The 17096-nt window shown below is 41.3% G+C and overlaps 2 protein-coding genes across 4 annotated transcripts in view; one reads left to right on the top strand and one right to left on the bottom strand.

Moving 5' to 3' along the window:
* The window catches only part of zgc:92140 (uncharacterized protein LOC447854 homolog), a 670238-nt gene that overhangs the window by 153241 nt on the left and 499901 nt on the right, over positions 1-17096 (bottom strand). The gene's annotated exons all lie outside the window — the stretch shown is intronic.
* Positions 1599-17096, top strand: part of slc35a3a (solute carrier family 35 member A3a) — a 45414-nt gene continuing 29916 nt past the window's right edge. Inside the window, exons 1-8 of one of the 3 annotated variants that reach the window (XR_007450176.1) lie at positions 1599-1980; positions 2123-2332; positions 4253-4407; positions 4571-4693; positions 9913-10087; positions 12957-13075; positions 13244-13377; positions 13485-15689. Coding sequence is in view for 2 of the 3 variants with exons in the window: in XM_049587252.1 (XP_049443209.1) it covers positions 2143-2332; positions 4253-4407; positions 4571-4693; positions 9913-10087; positions 12957-13075; positions 13244-13377; positions 13485-13575 (987 nt within the window). In the remaining variant the exon portion in view is untranslated. Of the gene's footprint in view, positions 1994-2122; positions 2333-4252; positions 4408-4570; positions 4694-9912; positions 10088-12956; positions 13076-13243; positions 13378-13484; positions 16878-17096 lie in introns of those variants that run through there. The other 2 variants (XM_049587252.1, XM_049587251.1) reach the window with 2 other exon arrangements.

The following is a 17096-nucleotide window of genomic DNA, read 5'->3' on the forward strand; positions in this document are numbered from 1 at the left end:
CCATGTCTTGATATCGTCGGCCTCTATGTCCTCCTTTGGCCAGCTTATTGTACGAGCGGGGTATCTGATGACTGGCAGGGCGTACGTGTTGATGGTTCATGTTTCAGCTGACTCTTCAGGACCTGCCTTACTCTGTGTGGGTATTAGGCTGTGGCTGACTTCCTTGCGACCTCCTCGTGGTTCCCATTAGCCTGCAGGACCCCAAGGTATTTGTAGCTGTCCTGAACATATACAATGCTGCCTTCTGGTCGTTCGACCCCCTCGGTTCTGATTATCGTCCCTGTCTTTGACGCTATCCGACCACACTTATCTAGACCGAATGACATTCCGATGCCATTGCTGTAGATCCTGGTGAGGTGAATCAGTGAGTCGATGCCTTGCTCATTCCTGGCATACAGCTTGATGTCATCCATGTAGAGGAGGTGCTGATGGTTGCTCCATTTCGGAACCAGTATCCGTAGCGGGGCTTTATATATATGAGATAAACCTTATTTATATAGCACCCTTAAAAACACATTCACAAAGTGCTTTACAATAAGAAGCAGAACCCAAACACTAAGCACATAGTAATAACAGTGTAAGATGAATTAACCCTTTGAAACCCTTTTGAAGCAACATCACTTTTCTTGTGTTGCTTTCAGATGCCTTTCACAAGTATTTTGAACCTTTGAACCCTGAGCAAATAGGTGCAATTTCTTTACGAAATATGGGGGGGGGGGGGGGGGGGGGATGCAATGAGCAACTTGTTAAGTAATATCTCACAAAAAAAAAAAAAGAAAAAAAAAATTAGAAAATAATTATAGCGACCAATGAAATCTTGCCAACTGATGACCTTTCTGGTCGACTAACGTTTGGTCGATTATAAGGGGGCAGCCCTATATCCTACAAATTAATGCCCCATAACTTGGAACTAATGATAATTACTATTACAATTATTACATTTGATTATAATTTTCAAGCACTCTTTGCAAGTCATTTCATTGTTTGTTATTACCTTTCTTTCCTCCTTCTTAATTAATTTATTTTTTATTAATTTCTTGATAATTTTGGGTGTTTGGAGAGTGTGAAGCCCTGATTTATCACCTTCCTGAATTAATCTGGGAAAAAGGGACTAAGAACAAGAATACCTATCTATCTATCTATCTATCCATCTATCCTCTGATAATCAAAAATTGAAATGTGTTCGGTTCAGTAGTTTAGCACCACTAATATTATGGTTAAGATATTAATAAAACTCATTAATAACAGCAAAAATGCACTATTATAGTGCAGAAACTATGTTCCAGAAAGTAAACATATCCCTTGTGATTTGCATCATTAAACATATCTTCCAGTATTTTCATTGGATTACACAATGACACTACTTGCCTCTGTGTGCTCAGTGAACTGTTTCCATTAAAAAAAGTAATTATTTGGTGTGACTTTGTCCATGCATGTGTAATTATTCACAGTGCTTTGTTATTTCACTGCTAGTTCTGCAAAGAAAGGACCTGAAAGTCACTTTGTTTTACTGCCTGATAAATATGAGCGGTGCAGTTTGTACACAGTCCAGCAGGAGGCGCTGGTTCACACAGGAAGCTTCGATAAAACCACGAAGAAGAAACCTGTACACACGGAAGTCATCCAGGATCTTATATGCATGAGATTTTTTCCTCTTGTAGACTCTCTCTGTAATTTACTCTGTCTGTTAGCGCTTCGTTAAACCGTAATGGTGCTTAACGATGCGACGGTCGGTGAGGAGACACCGAGGAGATAACGTGCGGTTATCAGCGGACGGTTGACGGTTGATATCCAGTGTGGGTCAATGGACGCCAGGACCTGAAGGCTGCTGTTTTGACAGCTGGGTTGGGACTCCGGTACCTGGACTGTGTCTGACAGAGAGAGCTGCTCAGAGCCGAGGCTGAGACCTTAAAGTGGGGTTCATTTTATGTGGAGACAGATATCTACGGAGGAGAAGTTGGTTTTAAAGCGCCACTGAAGGTAAGACAGAAAGGTGAGAGCCACGAAAAACTCTTAAAACTCCTCTTCACTCATCCTCCAGTATCACCTCCCAACTGTACTAACAGCTCTAACTACTTTCACCTTATATTTACACCGCCATTTTCCCCTTCTCTGTCTCCAGCTTCACACCGACCAGTGGCTATGGCCTCCTCCCGGCTGAAGTACCTCTCTCTGGGCGTGCTGGTGTTCCAGACCACCTCCCTGGTCCTCACCATGCGGTACTCCCGCACCCTGCAGGCCGAGGGCCCGCGGTACCTGGCCTCCTCAGCTGTGGTGGTGGCCGAGGTCATGAAGATCTTCACTTGTGTGCTGCTCGTCTTCAAGGAGCACAGTGAGTGCACCAGGACACCATGCACATCACCATAATCATGAGCAGGACACAATGCCACCAGCCCATTGATTTCACCTCATTACATAATCTAATTAAGGTTTTTATTGAATAATTGTGAGGTCTATTAAAGGTCAGACTGTGGTCACAAATGGGCATCACAATTTCCATAAGCCCAAGTTGATTTCTTCTAATTACGGATGCACAATACTGGATTTTTTTGCAGATATGCTGATAAATAACAACTGATTTGACCTATAACCAATACTGATATATTCACTTTTTGCCTTGCGTAAGTTTAGTGATCATCAACTCTCTTCTCTGGTGGAGTTAACAAAATATCATGAATGCATACTCTTTGTTTTTTGTAATGTCACAGATCCCGTAGTGGGCACGTATACAGAGCAAAAGAACAAAAAACTTAATAATAAAAAGGGAAAACTACGAACAGTTAGGGAGTGATCTTTTTCTTTACGATTTACTTAATGTTTTGTGAAAATAAAATTAGGCCTATGAGGTTTTACATAAATTAATGCATCCTTTTATCATGAGTCAGCAGATGGGGACATGAAATACAATACTTTTAAGTGTGTGTAATATTCATTCATTGTGCAAATTAAGAAAAAGCGAGTTCGCCGACTCCAAAATCTCAATTTTAAGCCAAGATCAGCTGATATCAGTGACATACCAACTTCTAATTGCTTGTTTTGTCTAACCAACAGTTTCAATCCCCTGAAACTTATAGTAATATCGATATAAAATGGAGAAAAGCATAAAAAAAACTCACATTTGAGAAGCTGGAATCAGCTTATGTTTGTCCTCTGTGCTCAGTTAAGGATGGAAATTATCATAAAATTATTTATTCAAATATCAAAATTAGTTTTGATCCTACCTTTTGACTCAAATTTTGAATTTTCAGCCCCGACTATATATTTTTTTTGATATCATATAATATCTATAAAACCATGTTAAACAACAATGGTTAGCAATTTTACTTTGTAACATTTCAGAAAGAAAATCAAATATAAAAGTGTAAAAACTACACCACAAAATAGAGCGCTACACCAATATTAAATGAAATATGATATATTATTGTAATATGAATATGAATAAAATAATGATAATTATTTTAATAAGAAAATAAAGCAAGCTTGAGGGCATAAAAAGGAAATCCAGGCCTGGAAATCTGGAAATTTTTTCATAGTATTTTTGTTTATAATTGTTTTGGTATCAATACAGAAATACAACACAGTTGACAAAATCAGTTTTTTATTAAACAAATAATCCAAAGTTCTCACGTTTTCAATGTTGTCTAACAAGAGGCAGCTGCTCAACAACTTTGCTGATGAAGATTTATGATTTAAATCCAAATCAGAGAATCATCATGATCACAGAATAAGTGGATAAAAAATAGCTTTGGTCGGCTTTTGGTACCTGACAGTGCTACAGACACACTTATGTTTCCATAAAGGTCACTGAGGTTCAACACTCAGCACCTGCCTTACTGAGAGTAGTCATCATACTGCAGCTGCAGACGCTTGCGCACTCTCCTATTGAGAAACCATCCTGTTGAGAAATGTTGAGCAGGTTTTTCAGGGTTTTCCTGTCCCACTGAATTCAGGGTGTTCCCTCTCTGTGAATCACATCTGTTCCACTGCTTGATGCAAATAGCGGTTTTATGGGATTGTCTGTTGTCCAGATGTGAAACTAGGACTGATGTAACGAGAACTAGTTCAGGTTTTATTCAATCAAGTTATCAAAAAGGCAGAAGAACCTGCCTTTTGAAACAATGCCAGAGCCGTCAAACTATTGTCACATCAGAAAATATTATTTTCTTTACCACCAACCCCTTTTGCTACAGACAAACTACACTACAAATTGAATTTATATACACCTGCTGATCCGTTTGTTTTCATTCCTTAGGTTACAGCATGCGAGCACTGAACAGCGTTCTGCGTCAGGAAATTGCCCACAAACCCCTAGAAACGCTGAAGCTGGCAATTCCCTCGGGGATCTACACGCTGCAGAACAACTTGCTGTACGTCGCCCTGTCCAACCTGGACGCAGCCACCTACCAGGTACAGCAGATAGAGGGCGGGCTGGGTTAGGAGAGACCGCGTTCTGAGTGACTTACAGCATGACTCAGTGTTAGACACACAGGGACCTCGTCTGTGCCATTTAGCAATTAGCACGTCTTTGTTCATGGTTAATTTACAGTTTTTCCCACTTTGTGTCCATCAGGTGACGTACCAGCTGAAGATCCTGACCACAGCTCTGTTCTCGGTGTCCATGCTGGGCCGCAGGCTGGGAGTGTACCAGTGGCTCTCGCTGCTGATTCTTATGGCTGGAGTGGCTCTCGTGCAGGTCCAGTATAGCTTCATGTCTCTTTACTGCTTGTATGATTAAATAAACACAGCACACACAACTCCAGATATCTTAAACAATGCATCCTCCTGAGACCCTGCGTCCTCATATGTGGACACTTTTTGTGCCATGTAGTGGTGGTAACAGGAGTACAACAGTTTTTGTAATGTTATTACCTGATACTGATTGTATGTTTCTTTTTTTGTGGCACCTATATGCTGCCTTAAGTAAGACCACACTACACTAATCTGTTTAAAAACAAGATGGCAGCCAAAACCTGATCACATTTTATGGTTGAAACTTGTTTATTTATGATTAATATTGTTTGTAGTTTGATATGGCAACAAATTTGACCAACTTTAGCAACAGTAACAAGCTAAGATGCTGTTAATTAGGAAGTACTCCTTTGAGGACATTGGCACTTCATTATTGTGTTATATGTTTCCCGTCCTGCGCATCTTTTTTTTTACTCGTCGGCTTGTGACAATGGCTGTTGTTGTTGTTGTTTCTGATTGTCACTGACACTCCTCCTTCCTGGGAGAGGCCTCTTCTAGGTGGTTCATTCCTTCACAGATGAATTCTCTCATTCAGTGATGTATTCTCTGTTTGAACCTCACCTGTTTGTATAAGTTCCTGCTTGATTTATCATACCCATGATGGCTTCATAGCAAAAATATCTGTGAGTGCCGGCATTCTCTTTGTTTTTTAACACTGTGTTAAAAAGGAAATCACGTCATTTCACCATCTACACAAACAGGCCACAAAACATCCTCTCTGTGGTTCCTCCTCATGTAGAAGTAGCTGTAAGCACATAGAAACACCTGGTTTATGGAAGCCCAGAGGGGACTTGATTAACTTGATACTGTAAAACTTGAAAATGAAAATAGATTCCTATCATTTTCACATATGCACATGTTATTTGAGTTAAAATTAAAATGTGGTAATCTAATTTGCATTTTCACACACTCATATATGAATTCTGTGATCATATTAATAAGAACATGGAAAAACTGTTCACATTTAATTCGGCAGAGTTCTACCCTGCCGTACAGTGGACGATACTTAAATGCAGTAAGTGCAACAGCACCTCCAGTTTCATTTACATTTACACGTCACCGTGCTCTTTTGGTGTCAACATGAGAATGAAATATGTCAGTCCTCTAAACGAAGATTGAGTCTTCGAACAGAAAATCCTGCACACTGCTCCTGCTCAGCTTCACAGTTTATTAGTAACACTTACGAGTCGATCCTCCTAGTGACCGAAAGAATAAGATCGCTGATACAAGTGGCTGAAATGAGTTTCCTCCGTGGGGTGTCTGGGCTCAGCCTTTGAGATAGGGTAAGGAGCTCTGACAGTAGGAGGGAGCTCGGAGTAGAGCCGCTGCTCCTTCACGTTGAAAGTGATCAGTTGAGGCGGTCGGGCATCTAATCAGGATGCCTCCTGGGCACCTCCTGTTAGGGGTTTAACGGCACGTCCCACTGGTAGGAGGCCCCGGGGCAGACCCAGAACACACTGGAGGGATTACATATCTCATCTGGCCTGGGAACACCTTGGAGCTGGAAAGCATTGCTGGGGAGAGGGATGTCTGGGGTGCTTTGCTTGGCCTGCTCTGCATCCTCTAAAAGAGCTACGACTTTACCTTTCAGTGTGTGCAGTCTTTATCCAGTCCAAGATACCAGACATTCTCTAGTTCCTGCTTCTCAAATGTGGTTTTGATATCATTGTGAGCTGAATATCTTTGCTGATCGAACAAAGAAAGACATTTTAAGGTGTCAGCTAGCTTGGGCTCTGATAGTTGCTATGAGCATGTCTCTGTGTTTTTGTAGACTCGCCTGTGAACTTTGGACTTGCCACTAGTTAAGCAGGTTTGTTATTTGGCCCAATGTCACCAGATTCCATGTAGAAATTCACAGCATGCCTCTTTTACCTCTTTGTAGTGTGGTTGCTTTTTATGTCTGTACAGAATAATACTAAAAGACTTCAGAAAATCCAGCTCGTTCATGCTTTTAAATCTCAGAAGAAAGAGGATGTGGCCAATTCTGTAGGTGTCACTTTGTCTAATCGAGCATTCACTCAGACGTGTGTTGGGATTTTTGTGTGAATTAATCATGCGATCTGTGATTTATTCTGGTGGCCAGATAAAGAAAAAGAATCTCAGTGGGAGTTAGGTAAAGGTTAGATAAATAAAACCAATTAATGAGGCCTGAACTGGAGCATTAAATAAATATTGGCCACCAGTGGTGCTGATGAATGATGAAGTGTCAGAAAAGGAAAGACTGTTGTGATATCACCTCCTCCTCCTTCTTGGCAAAACAAAGAAAATGCCCGTCAGTTGGTATTACACCGGATGTGATCTTAATGCTGGCTGAGTGCTCAGACAGAAGCACAATGGAGGAGGAGGAGGAGGAGGATATGAAGATGCACCTTCATAAATCTACAGGATCAGGCAGGTGGAAGCATTTACTCACAAACTGTGCAGGGATATCACATGTGATATTAACACACAGCCTGTTTGCAAACAGTAAGAGACAGCACGAGGAAGAAATAACTGGCCTGTTTTACATTAATACAACTTCTAATTTCAAGGTTTATACTGCTAGTTCTCACTCAGCAGGGTTTGCTTTGATGGATGCAGGAGGTATAGAGGTGGCAGGCAAACAGCATGTTGTTCTTGATCTTCACCAGACACTGACTCTCTGTATCCAAAGAAAAAGTGCAGTAGCTACAATACTGTTCTTACTTTGTACAACCAGAGATCATCATCTTTTTTTTTTTGCATTAACACCCATTTTCCTGCTTACTGCAGCACATAGCGCAGGAACTCACACTCTGCAGCATTTTTACAACTTGGCAAAGCTGTGAAAATGCTTTTGTATGAACTTCAGGTACCCAGCATCCTGGATTTAGAGAGAGTGTGATTGTTAACCTTTACAGAGAGTTCAGGGTGTACCAAGTACATACTTGAAGTTTCACTGGTGTATAGATGTTTATTTATTGGATGATACACAGAGGCTTTTTTGGACAGTTAGTGGCTATCAGTTCTGTTTTGCATCCTCTTATACTGACACACTGGTTGTATAGAAAACAGTTTTCCTTGGAGTACTTAAAGAAATAGTTTGACATGTGACATTTTTTTGACATTTTGGAATAATGCGTATTCACTACCGATACCAAGAACCAAATAAGAAAGTTTAAATCACTCTGATATCTCTCCCTTATACATAATATGAAGCTACAGCTAGCAGAAGGCTAGCTCATGAATATGAATACAAATACAAAAACTTTTCCATTGGTTTCACTATAACACATGCCATGAGACATGTATAAAAATGTGCATTGAGCTGAGTACTTGGCTCAATGCACATTTGCAACAACATCTACGCCAGTGGTTCCCAACTGGTCCATCCACGGGGAGTCTTAAATTCAAGGTCCATACAGTTTAATACATTCAGCGTCATACTTGCGTTTGGCCATGTTGTTAAGCTAGTTTGCTGTCTCTGTCAGGTAGCTGTCTGTTAGTCACTCACTTTACAGCAGGAAATGATACTTTAAAATTAAAACTCTGTGTCAGAAGTCCACTGTACTTCAAAACTAAATGTGTTTTTAACTTGACATGTTTGTGAGTCACTTGCGGTCTGGTCCAAATGGGTCTGCAACCCACCAGTTGGGAAACACTAGTCTGGGGCCGTTAGTGGCCGTTTTGGTAAGGAACCGGAAGCAGGGCGAGTGAGACAGGATCCGGAATTCGATGGATGCGCCTTTCCGTCAAAATAAAAGCACCAAGCTAATAAAAATGCGGTGAAACTTTAATTGAAAGAATATAATTTACAAGAAAATCCCCAAGCCATTAAGTTAATCGATTTTCTTACACCCCTCATCACCCCAAATCGATGGTGCGCCAGAATTTAAGGTTTTACTTTGGTGAACACTTTTACTTTGGTGAATTCCGCATCCGCTCTCTAGACCGGAACCAGAATCCAGACAAATTTCAGAGTGAATAGAAACCAGGCTCTTCACTTTATGTGAAGAGCCTGGTGACGCGAGGCTAGGAAACACTGATCTAGGCTACATACAAGCAAAAATACAAAATGCTACAAATAGTTTTGGAAATACACATTGATAAAAAATGCTGCTCACAACATACAAGTCAGGAATCTACACAACATAAGAGTGCCTGTGAAATGAAATGGACCTGCTGTAGCACAGATTGGAGACAGCGGGTAACAGCTAACCTGGTGAATAACAATCTATTTCTTTAGTCAGTGTATCACCTACAGTAGATGTCATTCAGCATTTGCCATGGAAGCTAATCAATGTACTGCTGTACGTCAACATATTTTTGCCATTTAAAAAAAATCAAAATCAGTTTAAGTGTGCGCCATATTTAGAATATTCTCACTGCTTTACCTTGCTCTCAGACAGTCTTTTCCGACAGGGAACTAAAGCCATTATCTCTGCTCTCTCTAAAGCCACCAGACTCCTTTGACAAAAAACAGTAATTATACCTCGCAGAGCACAGGAGCTGCTGGTCTACCTCTGCCTGGATAGGTTAGTTAGTCTGGGTTATTGTGTGACTTTGGTGAATATGAAATAACCCTTTAAAACACCAAACTCACACAGTAACACAAACAAACTCTCTGATCAACACAACGGTAGACCAGAAGCTGTGTTCTGTGAGGTAAAATTACTGTTTTTGTCGAAGAAGTCTGGTGGCTCTCAGGAGAGCATAGATGGATATAATGGCCTCTGTTGCCCGTGGGAAAGGGCCGTCTGACAGCTAAATAAAGCAGTGAACATATTCTAAATATAGTGTACACTTACACTGATATTGATTGTTTTGCTGCTGCCCCCGTCCACAGCAGTACATTGCTTAGCTTCCATGTCAGTACTCCTGTCTGCTTCTCCAAACTGGGGGTGTGCTGACCACCATCTACTGTGGGTAATACACTGACTATGGATAAGTGCACTTCCATAAATCCAAACTATCACTTTAAGGTCCACTTACTAGCTTTCAACCGATTTTTTTGTTGTTGTTATGTCATGTGATGACAACTGAGATATTTCCATCCGCTGAGGAAAACCTTCAAGATGCAAACGAAATATCTGGAAAAAGCAAGTAAATTGACCCTTTTTTGTTGAACTACTGCTTTCCAAGGTCAAAAATTAACTTTCAAGCTCACGGTTTATGACAATCTACATGTTTCTCTTGTGTTTGCAGTGGCCCTCTGAGTCTGCAGCAACCCCAGAGAAAGAGGCCCACTCTGCAGGCTCCCAGTTTGTCGGTGTAGCAGCAGTTCTGGTCGCGTGCTGCTCTAGTGGGTTTGCTGGTGTCTACTTTGAGAAGATCTTAAAGGAGAGCAAACAAAGCGTTTGGGTCCGCAACATCCAGCTAGGTCAGTATTCATCAATCAGTCGAATCAATCCACACTCCAGTCAGTCTCTCACAGTACAACAGCTACTCTCACATATGAAGTGGAAGTTAATGACTTAACATCAATGCTTCGTCAACAGAAGAACACTGTTGTGAGATGTTGTTGAAAACAGATTGAAAAAGGCACAAAGTCCATGTTTCTGAAGCAAGCTCCTTTCTTCCTGCGCAGAGAGCCAGCTGGGCTTTTACCTCCGATATGTTTCTGTTAAGATGAATGTTCCTGTCTAGTTTATTTTTACCCTGGAGCGTGTGAGGCATGTGTTAAGTCTCCTGCGATTCCTGGTGTGAGCTTGGAGCTTTTTCACCTGCATTAAATGTTGGAGCCTAGATCTGCAACCAGAGCACTGACGAAAACGCTGTTTGTTTTTTGTTGTTGTTTGTAGTGGTTTTAAAAGTGATACAAAAATAGTAAAGTAAAGGAAACTAGGAATTAGTGCTGAGACAGTTAGTTGATAGTTTTTATAATCTAATTGTTTCAGTTATTTGACATTTCTCTATTTATATGACTGATAAGTGAATATTTTTGGCTTAAGACTGTTGATCTGACATTCATTCATTCATTCATTCATTCATTTACTGTAACCGCTTATCCTGTTGGAGTCACTGGGGTGCTGGAGCCTATCCCAGCTGACACTGGGCGAGAGGCAAGGTACATCTTGGACAGGTCGCCAGACTATCACAGGGCTGACACATAGAGACAGACAACCATTCACACTCACATTCACACCTACGGACAATTTAGAGTCACCAGTTAACCTGACGTGCATGTCTTTGGACTGTGGGAGGAAGCTGGAGTACCCGCAGAAAACCCACACTGAGACGGGAAGAACATGCAAACTCTGCACAGGTTCAAGGTTCAAACTCCCCACCGTGCTGCCACCACTGATCTGACAAAACAAGCAATTTTAATATGTCACCCTAGGCTCTTGAAAGATGTGATGTGCATTTTTACAACGATTAAAGTAGTATTTTTTTGTTTTTACAGGGTTGTTGTGTGTGATATTTTGAAACAAAATGGAAGCAAGCCCCACAATCTTACTTTGCCACTTTCCCCTTTGTGTCAGGATACTGCTTGCCAAATGTCATACTTGTATGATTATTTATGCCACTGTAGTGCCCTAATATTTGCATTTACATAATTTCGCCAGAAATATGTCCCAAAAAAGGGGTTTTGGGCCCCCTGAGACCAAACGGCCCAAGTTGGGGGTGCTTGTTATTAACATGTGATGGCCTATAGGCTACCAAGAAATAATAAAAAAAAGTTAGCAGGAAACATCATGAGGGCTGGACCTGGCTCCTGGCCTACTTGTTAGTTACAGTCTAAATAGGAATGTAGGGAAGAAAGCATACTTGGAGTACGTGCTGTGGCAAGATATTTAATTAATAGTGTGTTATTTTTGGAAAAAAATGCTTATTTGCTTTCTTGCTGAGACTTAGATGAGAAGATTGATACCTCTTTCGTGTTTGTACACTAAAGCCAGAGCCACTGGAGGGTTAATGCTAGCTTAGCTTACATTAGCGTAAACAGCGAGCCTGGCTCTGTCTGAAGAACAAATTCTCACTTCCAACACCTTTTAAATAAATATTTAATCTGTACTAAAAACCTTATACCTTCTAAACTTAAGTATGTTAGCTTTCTCATTGTTAGCAAGTTAGTAGCCTTGTTTATTCATGCTAAACAGCCAGTGTACCAACCCTACGGATGTTTGCCAGAGGCTAGAGAGCAACCAGCTATGTGTTTAAATGTTTGTGTGTGTTTGTTTGCCAGCAGAGCCTCTGACTGATCTCAGAACTCACATGGACATCTGTTTTGTTTTGTTTTTCTTGTTTTTTTTTTTTCTTTTTTCTCTTCAGTCTCGTTTTCCTCCAAGTTTAAAATTATCACTGATGTACGCTGCAGCATTTCTTAGATTCTTTGCAATGGGAGCCCACACCACACCTGGCAGCAGGCATGACAAGGCTCTGAGCATCTATTTTGCACTACTCGCTGCATGTTTGGCTTTTTTTCCTGAGCACCAAAAGGTAAAAAAATTTCAACTTAGAATGCTGTGCTCATGACTTTAACTTTTTACCCAGCTGTCCAATCACAGTGGAGGAGGTGCGGGACAAATACACAAAAACCAACCATCACATCTTATATGTACAGGCACCGAATGGCAACAACAGTGGAGGAGAAATATGTCAATATACTGTATGATATATGGTGGCACAGTTGTGCAGTGGTTAGTGTTGGGTTCCTGGTTTGAACCCAGGGTGGGGGTTCGAACTCAAGGGTGGGGAGGCCCTTTTGTGCAGAGTTTGCATGTTCTCCCTGTGTCAGCGTGGGTTTTCTCTGGGTACTCCAGCTTCCTCCCACAGTCCAAAGACATGCAGGTTAATTGGTGACTCTAAATTGTCTGTATGTGTGAATGTGAGTGTGAATGTTTGTCTGTCTCTATGTGTAAGCCCTGGGATAGTCTGGTGACCTGTCCAGGATGAGCCCCGCCTCTCGCCCAGTGTCAGCTGGGATAGGCTCCAGTCTCCCCTGAGCCCACTACCACAACGCCTCAGCTGAAAAACATGCCTTTAAAGTGCTCTCCAGCTGGGCTTTTTCAATTGGTAACAAAATCTTTGGAGAAATTTGCATCCTTGTGCATCTTTACATTGACTTTATATACGACAACTTTGAAAATTTGCTGTGCTTTGTGTCTGAGCACAGCGTAGTCTTGGTACCACCTGAATGTCTGTCTTTAACTGAATCGTAATAGTTTAGTTTTATTCTTATCAGACTTCACAGTGAGATCTTTGGACAAATCTTTAGCTCACTGATTTACTGATGTATGTATTTCCAGGGATGTTTGGCCTGGTGTTTGGCCTCTTTGGGATGCTGGCCTACGACGGAGAGAGGGTGAAGGAGTCAGGAATGTTCCAGGGATACAACACAGTCACCTGGACTGTCGTAGCTCTGCAGGTTAATGTTAACCCCACTGCCAGGGATTCAATATTTCCCACCTAACTGTCAAATATAATATGAAGCCTCTGGGGTAACAGCCTCTTTATTTCATGGATCAGACTCCCCGTCGGTCCGCTCAGGTCATGCCTTTGTCCATCTGTGTCTGTGTGTTTGTTGTTTCTCCAGGCGCTGGGTGGTCTGGTCATAGCAGCGGTCATCAAGTATGCAGACAACATCCTCAAGGGCTTTGCTACATCGCTATCCATCATCCTGTCAACTCTTATATCGTACTTCTGGCTACAGGACTTCGACCCCACCAGGTAGAGGAAGCAGTCACTACCTTTTGCTCTGTCTCTCCACTGTGTTTTATGTCTTTCTCATGGTCAGAATTTCTCGAGCTGACGGTGTTGTCTGCTGTCATCCACAGCGTGTTCTTCCTGGGGGCCATTTTGGTCATCACAGCCACTTTTCTCTACGGCTACGAAGGAAAGCCATCCCCCAACCCCAGCAGGGCGTAGGACACTCACGGCTGACACTACAGCAGCAGTAGGAGGTCCTGTTGAAGCGTTGAAAGGAGGACAGAGAGCTGCAGGAAAAAGGAGGGGAAAGGTCTTTATCATATATTGTGATCACAAAAAGGAAGAGACAGAGCAGAGGAGGAGGAAGAGAGGAGGTAAGCAGGTTGGGAACAGAGGACAGACAGAGTGAAAATGGTTAGAAAAAATAAAAAGCAAGCACAACGCTGTGATGGGTCTCACACACCAGAAGTGCCTCAGCTGAGAAGGGTAACTAATGAGAAAAGAAAACTATGGCGAAACAGGATTGTTTGTTTTTCCTTTGTTCCTATAATTACCACTGTAGAAATAATCCTGGCTGCCACACCTACGGATCTGGAGAGGTATTCTCCACGGGACCGACTGATTGTGTCAATAAGAGCCTGTTTGACTGCCACTCACTGTAACTGCCACATCCGTCACACCTACACAATAAAGGATTACAGGGGCAGACAGACAGGTGTTTCTAAATCTCCTTCAGAACCACGTTTTTTAGATGTAGTGTGACTTTAGCCCACATTGTTGGCTTGTTCACCTCAGATTTGCAGTATTTAAGACTCTGACAGTCTTTCTTGTTCCACGTTTAGCTCTGAAAGCACATTTCTCCCCTCGAAATGAGCCTTCCCAGCCATCGTTTACTCTAAAGCTGTGTACATTACTGCAAACTCTATCAGTCAAATGGTGTAGGATGCCTGAGAGGTACCACTCGGGGCATAGAACAACTCAGTGCACCAGGAGCCTTTAGACTTTTGTAGTTGCAGCGACCATAACTTGTATTGTTTCCTAAATTATGGCTCCCTTGTAATGGTTTTGTTCAGCTATTTTTGGAAACAGTTTTTTGTTGCCAGGCAACATATAGTTACTGGGACGTCTTTGATAACATATACAGTGACAGAATTACTGTATGACTAGTCTGTCTGTGTCTGGTGGAGTTAAATGTTTTACAGTAGTCTGGGTGTATGAATAAAATGCTACAGGAATAAACTAATCGGGCACTTGAGAAACGCTGCTCTAGGCAGCGGTAAGGGGTGATTATTATTTGGTGATATTGATTTTGAGGTGAAAAGGACAGTTTGATTATGTGGTGAAGATTATTTTGTAAAACTTGAAATTATGTTAACCTTGGGCGTAAATACTGGCTCCGTTTAAATTGTAATCTATGGAAGTAAATGAATTGTCTGTTTAACTTATTCATTCGTTAATCAGGCGTTTACGTGACATTTCAGAGCCCCTGGTTATAAACATCCCTGTGTCCCCTGTGTGCTCGTGTAACAATATATTCTGCTGATTTTGTGGCAAAGTAATCAAAAATGACTGAATGTGTCACAGCTGAGTCTGAACTGACTGAACTGTTCTAATGATATCAGACATCCACGAGGCACTACTCACATAGAAAGTAATCTTGGACTGTACCATTTGATTTGGTGTTTTTCCTCTGGAGCGACTCTTTTTTTTTTTTTTTTTTTTTTTGGGATGAAGCGGGTATAATTAATAACTTTATTATTTTAATTACCAATATGTGAACCTTTTATAAAAGAAAAAAATGTTTCCTTTAACTTGTGTTGAATTCATTGTGTTTCTCCTTCTGCACTAAAATGCCCAAATTTTTCTTTTGAAGTGTTTAATCAAAAGACTTACTGGTTCCCAACCTGGGGGTCCCAAACCCCACTCGGGGTCACCAAATCATGACAGAGGGTCGTAAGACCCTCTTGATTTTAGGGATGTAAGGGTACTTTCAAACCTAGAGTTGTCTTGCTTTGGTCTGAATCAGGGACTAATTTTGTTATAAAGTTGCATAATTGCCTAGAGTTGGTACGTGTTCTCACGGCAGCATTTACAAGCAGACTAGATCAAATGCCTTGTGCGAGAAAGCTGCTCCTGATTGGTCAGAATTTCCATGTGAGAAAAATCCAGGAAGTAAACAAAACATTGAAGAAGAGTACACTTGCAAGATAAATGTGACACTTTCTAATGTCACAATGGAGGGACAACTACGCAGGTTGATTTTAGCGCTGCTCATCGTGGACTGTATTGCTGTCATTGTTCATTTTAGTCAAACCATACAGTTTGAAAACGAGGTGCAGCTCCAACTAGAAAACAATGTTTTGATGCATTGGATGTGCTGAATGTGCATATTAAGGCAGTACAGGAGGAGGTGCACATTAATAATCCTCCAGGACTGTAACATGCTCATGTTTAACCCAAACAATGTGTCATGTCACCACAAACGAACCGCACCAGAGTTCATTTGTAACCGGACTGAGACCACCTCTTCAAGAAGGTCTCAGTATGGTTGTTTTGGTGCGCACCCGAGTGTCATCGCTGTGTTCACACCTGCCCTAACGAACTGCACTTAGGGGGCAAATGAACTGGAGTATGATTGAACTGAACCAAACAGGGCAGGTGTGAAAGCACCCTAAGAAAACTTTAAAAATATATATACAACAGGCCTCTCTGATGCAATGTGCAGAAATAATCTGCTCAAAATTCATCCAAATGGCTCATCTTTATCTGTATTGTTATTGTCATACATTAAATATGAAATATCCATAAAATATGTCACTTAGTCAGGGGTCGTCAGTACATTCAAAGATAGAAAAGGGGTCCCTTAAGGAAAAAGGTTTGGAACCACTGAGTTAGATTCACTGCGGTATCAGTGGTGGCTCTTCCTATAGGTGACACAGTCAGCCACCAAATTTTGTTTCTTTTTTGACTCTCAAAAAAATCAAACAAAATCAGTGTTGCCAACTCTTTTCCAATTAAAGTAGCCAGCACCAGCTCTAAAAGTTGCCAGATGGTGTCATGCGTTTATATGTGTATTGATGACATCATTGTGCATTCCCTGTATTAGATTCACTAGAAACATTTCTTAGTAAAAAATCTGAATGGCATGAGAGCCATTGTGCTTGTACTGTAGTGCACCACTTCCTAGAGTCTCACTGCAACTGAACTCCCACTGTGAGCAGCGTCTCCTCTCGTTGCCCATCCTACACCTACTACACAGTGCAAGAGGAAAGAGGGGGAGAGACTTTGGGCTGGTGGAGGAAGAGCTGTGCATGGGAAAGAATAACAATATGTATTTTTCTCTTTTTCATGTGTGGTCGAATTAAGTTGCTAGATTTTTCACTAGTTGCTTTGTAGCATTAAAATTGCTAAGAGGGGCTGAAAAGTTGCCAGATCTAGCGAGAAAGTTGGCAAATTGACAACACTGAATGAAAGGAAAATGATGGAGTGTGTGGAGTTTTAGAGTAAGAAATAGTGAAAAGGCAAAAGCCATCTGAAGTGCAGTACACAAACAGAAAGATGAAATTTACCAGTTTGCACATACTGGATTGTCTTCTTGTTTGCATTGTTTTCTTGTTAGCTCTTGTTCTAGTTAGTAATAAATACAATAAACATGATAATAATAATAATAATAAAAACATATTTTTGGGGGGTGGGGGTTTGCCCAGGGTGCCAAATGTGCTAGTTCCAGCACTGTACAG

Source organism: Epinephelus fuscoguttatus, linkage group LG10, assembly GCF_011397635.1.
Source record: "Epinephelus fuscoguttatus linkage group LG10, E.fuscoguttatus.final_Chr_v1".
Taxonomy (NCBI): domain Eukaryota; kingdom Metazoa; phylum Chordata; class Actinopteri; order Perciformes; family Serranidae; genus Epinephelus; species Epinephelus fuscoguttatus.